The 6,594-nt window shown below is 73.3% G+C and overlaps 1 protein-coding gene across 1 annotated transcript; it reads right to left on the bottom strand.

Moving 5' to 3' along the window:
* Positions 1-864: 864 nt before the first annotated feature.
* MIOX (myo-inositol oxygenase) lies at positions 865-6,010 on the bottom strand (the record flags this gene model as incomplete). The annotated part of the gene is made up of 7 exons (XM_026050245.1): positions 5,993-6,010; positions 4,217-4,288; positions 3,658-3,738; positions 2,308-2,470; positions 2,067-2,244; positions 1,936-2,003; positions 865-914 (listed from the first exon to the last, which is right to left on the bottom strand). Coding segments are annotated over exons 1-7 (630 nt in total), but the record flags the coding sequence as incomplete, so codon positions are not given.
* Positions 6,011-6,594: the final 584 nt, after the last annotated feature.

Below are 6,594 nucleotides of genomic sequence, written 5' to 3'. Positions count from 1 at the left end.
CGTGGGCAGTGCAGCCGCTGCAGTGGGGCCATGGGCAGTGCAGTTACTGCAGCAGGGCTGTGGGCAGTGCAGTTACTGCAGCGGGGCCATGGGCACTGCAGCCCTGGACCCATGGGCAGTGCAGCCGCTGCCATGGGGCCCACGGGCAGCGCAGCCGGTGCAGCGGGGCCGTGGGCAGTGCAGTTACTGCAGCAGGGCCATGGGCAGTGCAGTTACTGCAGCAGGGCCCGTGGGCAGTGCAGCCGCTGCAGTGGGGCCATGGGCAGTGCAGCCCTGGACCCATGGGCAGTGCAGCCGCTGCAGCGGGGCCATGGGCAGTGCAGCTGCCGCAGCAGGGCCCATAGGCAGTGCAGCCGCTGCAGCGGGGCCTGTGGGCAGTGCAGCCACTGCAGCGGGGCCGTGGGCAGTGCAGCTGCCGCAGCAGGGCTGTGGGCAGTGCAGCCGCTGCAGCGGGGCCTGTGGGCAGTGCAGTTACTGCAGCAGGGCCATGGGCAGTGCAGCCGCTGCAGTGGGGCCATGGGCAGTGCAGCCACTGCAGTGGGGCCATGGGCAGTGCAGCCGCTGCAGCAGGGCCCATGGGCAGTGCAGCCACTGCAGTGGGGCCGTGGGCAGTGCAGCCGCTGCAGCAGGGCCCATGGGCAGTGCAGCCGCTGCAGCGGGGCCATGGGCAGTGCAGTTACTGCAGCAGGGCCCGTGGGCAGTGCAGTTACTGCAGCGGGGCCTGTGGGCAGTGCAGCCGCTGCAGCGGGGCCATGGGCAGTGCAGCTGCCGCAGTGGGACCGTGGGCAGTGCAGTTACTGCAGCAGGGCCGTGGGCAGTGCAGCTGCCGCAGCAGGGCCCATGCACCCTCCCCGCCCCGCTCACCTCCTCAGGCAGCGCCGCCTTGTTGAACTTGAGCACCTTGTACATGTACTCTGGGGGAGCGCGGCACGAGCGCGGCGTGAGCGCGGCACGAGCACGGAGCCGCCGCGCGCAGCCCCAGCCCCGCCGGTGGCAGCTCTGCCGCATGGCACGGTGCAGCGCGGCACAGCATGGTGCACCACAGCACCGTGCAGCGCGGCACAGCGTGGTGCACCACAGCACCGTGCGGCGCGGCACAGCGTGGTGCACCACAGCACCGTGCAGCACAACACAGTGTGGCACAGCATGGTGCACCACGGCACCGTGCAGCACAGCACAGTGCAGCACAGCATGGTGCACCACGGCACCGTGCAGCACAGCACGGCACAGCACAGTGCATTGCAGCACCATGCAGCACAGCACAGCGCAGCACAGAATAGTGCACCGTGGCACCGTGCAGCACAGCACAGCATGGTGCATCACAGCACCATGCAGCACAGCACAGCACGGCACAGCATGGTGCACCGTGGCACCATGAGGCACGGCGCAGCGTGGTGCACCACAGCACCGTGCGGCACGGCACAGCGTGGTGCACCGCGGCACCATGCAGCACAGCACAGTGTGGCTCAACATGGTGCGCCACGGCACCGTGCAGCACAGCACGGCACAGCGTGGTGCACCACGGCACCATGCAGCACAGCATGGCACAGCATGGTGCACCGTGGCACCGTGCAGCACAGCGTGCCACAGCATGGTGCACCACGGCACCGTGCAGCACAGCATGGCACAGCATCGTGCACCACGGCACCGTGCAGCACGGCATAGCATGGTGCACCGCAGCACCATGCAGCACAGCACAGCACAGCACAGCATGGTGCACCACGGCACGGTGCAGCACGGCACAGCATGGTGCACCATGGCACCGTGCAGCACAGCACGGCACAGCATGGTGCACCACAGCACTATGCAGCACAGCACAGCACGGCGCAGCATGGCACGATGCACCAGGGCCCAGTGCAGCACAGCACAGCACGGCGCAGCATGGCACGAGGCACCATGGCACTGTGCACCACGGCACCACGCCGGTGGTCTTACCGTCGTGTCCCCAGGACATGAGCACCTTGTCGAGGCTGCAGCCGGGCTCGTACATGCCGCACTCGGTGCTGCGGGAGCTCGGTGAGCGCGGGGGGCACCCAGCGCCCGCCCGGCCCCGGCGCCCCCCTCACCTGTAGAGCGGGTGCCCGCGGTCGGGGTTGTCCTGGAAGGTGGAGTCGCTGAAGACCACGGAGGGCTGCACCTTGCAGCCCACGGGGAAGGTGTCGCCCACCACGGCCCACTGCGGCTCGCCGAAGAGCGCCAGCACCTTGCCCAGGTCGTGCAGCAGCCCCGCCAGCTGGAACCAGCCTGCGGGCGAGGGTGCGTGGGCGCAGCGCCGCCGCGGGCCCCCCCGGCCCCCCGCGCCCCTACCTTTGTCGGGGTGCGCCCGGCGGATGCCCTCGGCCGTCTGGTAGGCGTGCAGCGAGTTGGGGAAGTCGACGTCGGGGTCCGAGTCGTCCACGAGCGCGTCCAGCAGCTCCAGCGCCTCCATGACGCTCATGGTGCGCAGCGCGCAGCGGCCGAACTGCGCGTGCTGCGGCGGGGGGCGGGCGCTGGGGCGGCACCGCGGGACCCCCCGGCGCCACGGGACCCCCCCGGCACCGCGCGGGACCCCCCTGGCACCACACGGGACCCCCCGGCACTGCGGGACCCCCCCCAGCACCACAGGACCCCCTGGCACCGCACGGGACCCCCCGGCACCGCGCGGGACCCCCCCAGCAACGCACGTAACCCCCCCGGCACCGCGGGACCCCCCAGCACCGCAGGACCCCCCTGGCACCGCACGGGACCCCCCGGCACTGCGGGACCCCCCGGCACCGCGCGGGACCCCCCGGCACTGCGTGGGACCCCCCTGGCACCGCGGGACCCCCCGGCGCCATGGGACCCCCCGGCACCGTGCGGGACCCCCCCGGCATCACGGGACCCCCCGGCACCGCGGGACCCCCCTTGGCACCACGGGACCCCCAGCACCGCACGGGGCCCCCCGGCACCGCAGGACCCCCCAGCACCGCGCGGGACCTCCCCGGCACCGCAGGACCCCCCCTGCACCGCGGGACCCCTCCAGCACTGCACGGGACCCCCCCGGCATCGCGGGACCCCCCTCGGCACCACGGGACCCCCCCAGCACCGCGCGGGACCCTCAGGCACCACGGGACCCCCTCCCAGCACCGCAGGACCCCCCCGGCACCACACGGGGCCCCCCGGCACCTCGGGACCCCCTGGCACCCCGAGACCCCCCCGGCACCGCGCGGGACCCCCCGGCACCACGGGACCCCCCCTGCACCGCACGGGACCACCTGGCACCGTGTGGGACCCCCTGGCACTGCACGGGACCCCCCGGCACTGCGTAACCCCCCGGCACCGCGGGACCCCCCGGCACCGCGCGGGACCCCCCGGCACTGCGGAACCCCCCGGCACCGCGGGACCCCCCTGCACCGCACAGGACCACCTGGCACCGTGTGGGACCCCCTGGCACTGCACGGGACCCCCCGGCACCGCGGGACCCCCCCGCACCGCACGGGCCCCCCCGGCACCGCGCGGGACCCCCTGGCACCGCGGGACCCCCCGGCACCACAGGACCCCCCCTGCACCGCACGGGACCACCTGGCACCGTGTGGGACCCCCTGGCACTGCACGGGACCCCCCAGCACCGCGCGGGACCCCCCGGCACCGCGCGGGACCCCCCCCGCACCGCGCGGGACCCCCCGGCACCGCCGCTACCTTCTGCCGCACGAAGCGCACGGTCTGGTGCGTGTGCATCTGCAGGTAGGTGCTGTAGACGCGCTCCAGCCGCTGCCCCTGCTGCGGTGCCCGGGCACGTGGAACAGCCCCCAGTGCCCGGGCACATAGAACAGGCCCCTGCCCCATAGGGCCCCATAGAACAGGACCCCAGCACCCTACAGCCCCATAGAACAGGACGCCAGCGCACCCAGACCCCCAGCGCACCCAGACCCCTGGCCCCGTGCAGAGTCCCCCCAAGCGCACCCAACCCACAGAGCGGGACCCCAGTTGCACCCGGGCCCCAAGCACAGGCCGCCCCTGCAGCAGGACCTTCCAAGCGCACCCAGAGCCGAAGCAAACCCAGACCCCAAGCGCACCCAGACCCCAGGTGCACCCAGACCCCAAGTGCACCCAGCCCCGGGTGCCCCCAGCCCCGAGCACACCCAGCCCCGAGCAGGCGCATCCTGCGCAGCCCGGCTGCAGCGGGCGCGTGTCCGGCGCCGCCGGGCGCTGCTGCGCTGCGGGTGCCGCCGCGCTGCGGGTGCCGCCGCGGACGCACCGTGTAGTTGCGGAGCTGGGACGTGGCCTTGCCGGGCGCGGGCCCCGGCTCCGGCCGCTGCTCCCCGGCGTCCTGGCACGGGGACGAGGGCTGAGCAGGGGTGGGGGCCGCGCGCCCCACGCGGCAATGGGGCAGCAGAGCCCGCGTGGCGGCACCCCAGCGCCTCGGGTGGCACCAGTGGCACCGACAGCCTGCGCTGGCCGGACCGGCACCACCCCCAGCACCTCTCCCGGCTGCCGCGGTGCCGGTGGCACCGGCTCCATCCGGAGCAGAGCGGAGGGCGCTGGGGCTGCCTGGCCCGTGAGCTGCAGGAGCAGCCCGGGCTGCGCTGGCACGGGCACAGGCACGGGAGCGGCCGCATCGGCACGGGGACAGACACAGGAGCGGCCCCATGGGCATGGACACGGTCCCATGGACACAGGCACAGCCCCATGGACATGGGCACAGCCCCATGGACATGGGCACAGACACGGGCACGGCCACATGGGCACGGGCACAGACACGGGAGTGGCCCCATGGGCATGGGCATGGTCCCATGGACACGGGCACAGCCCCATGGGCACAGACACGGGAGCGGCCGCATGGGCACGGGGACAGACACGGGAGCAGCCCCATGGGCATGGACACGGTCCCATGGACACAGGCACAGCCCCATGGACATGGGCACAGCCCCATGGACATGGGCACAGACACGGGCATGGCCACATGGGCACGGGCACAGACACGGGAGCAGCCCCATGGGCATGGACACGGTCCCATGGACACGGGCACAGCCCCATGGACATGGGCACAGACACGGGCATGGCTGCATGGGTACGGGCACAGGCATGGGAGCGACCCCATGGGCATGGGTATGGTCCCATGGACACAGCCCCATGGGCATGGGCATGGTCCCATTGGCACAGACACGGGTACGGCCCCATGGACACGGGCACAGCCCTGTGGACATGGGCACAGACACGGGCACGGCCGCATGGGCACGGGCACAGACCCATGGGCACAGGCACGGCCCCATGGGCACGGCCCCATGGGCACGGGCACAGACCCATGGGCACAGCCCCATACACACAGGCACAGCCCCATGGGCATGGGCACGGCCCCATGGGCACGGGGCCGGGGACAAGGACCAAACTCCAGGCACGCGGCCGCCCTGCACGTGCCCACGTTTGTGCCGCGCTGGCTCCCCGGGGGGTGATCCCTGCCCCTGCGCGGAGCTGCCGCCCCACGGATGCTGGGGGCCCGGGGGGGCTGCAGATCCCAACGCGACGCAGCCCCACGGCAGAGCCGAGCCGGGCCCCACGCGGCCGGGCGAGCAGGGGGCCCATGCCCTGCGGCTCCGCGTGGGGACAGACCCACCATGTGGGGCAGGGGACACCCCCAAGTCTGCCCCATGGCGCAGGACGATGCTCGGGGCTGTTCCCCATGGCACGGAGCAGGGGCAATGCCCGCGATTCTGCCCCATGGTGAGGGTGATGCTTGGGGCTCTGTCCCATTGCACGAGGCAGAGGCTCTGCCCCATGGCACAGGGCAGGGGCAATGCCCGCCGTTCTGTCCCATGGCACAGGGGCAATGCCTGGGGCTCTGCCCCATGGCACAGGGCGATACACCCAGATCCCCAGCATGTGAGAGACAAGTGCAGCGAGAGGACGCTCAGGGAAGCCGGGGGGCTGAGCCCCATGGGGCCGGGCAGGGGTCCCGCCATGGGGCTGGGTGCCGGGTCCCGCCATGGGGGTCGCGCCGCGGGGCCGGGCCCTGGCGCCGCCAGCCCCTACTCACCGTGCGGAGGCTGCTCATGGTGGCGGCGCCGGGCGGGCCGCGGGCGCCGCTTTATGGGGCGCGCGTTGCGCAAGGGCCGCGGCCGGGGCAGCCGCTGGGCCGTGAGCGGCGCGTTAATGTTTGAGCGGCGCGGCCCCGCGCGCCCCGGCCGGGCCGCCCGGAGCCAGCGGGGCACAGGGGACACGGCTGCAGCGGCGGGGACACGGCTGCGTGGGGATGCAGCTGCATGCGGGATGTGGCTGCAGCGGCGGGGACACGGCTGCGTGGGGATGCAGCTGCATGCGGGATGTGGCTGCAGCGGGGTGGATGCAGCTGCAGCAGGGGGGATGCGGCTGCATGGGGGATGTGGCTGCAGCGGGGGGACGCGGCTGCAGCATGGCATGGGGGATGTGGCTGCAGCGGGGGGACGTGGCTGCAGCATGGGGGACGTGGCTGCATGGGGGATGTGGCTGCAGCGGGGGGGCGCAGCTGCAGGGGGGACGCAGCTGCAGGGGGGATGCGGCTGCAGGGGGTGTGGCTGCAGTGGGGTGGATGCAGCTGCAGCAGGGGGTGCAGCTGCAGCGGGGTTGATGCGGCTGCATGGGGGATGTGGCTGCAGTGGG

This window comes from Nothoprocta perdicaria, unplaced genomic scaffold (assembly GCF_003342845.1).
Source record: "Nothoprocta perdicaria isolate Ctin4 unplaced genomic scaffold, notPer1 scaffold_664, whole genome shotgun sequence".
Classification (NCBI taxonomy): domain Eukaryota; kingdom Metazoa; phylum Chordata; class Aves; order Tinamiformes; family Tinamidae; genus Nothoprocta; species Nothoprocta perdicaria.
Note: the sequence above shows the minus strand (reverse complement) of the source record. Positions and strands in the feature narration are given on the sequence as shown.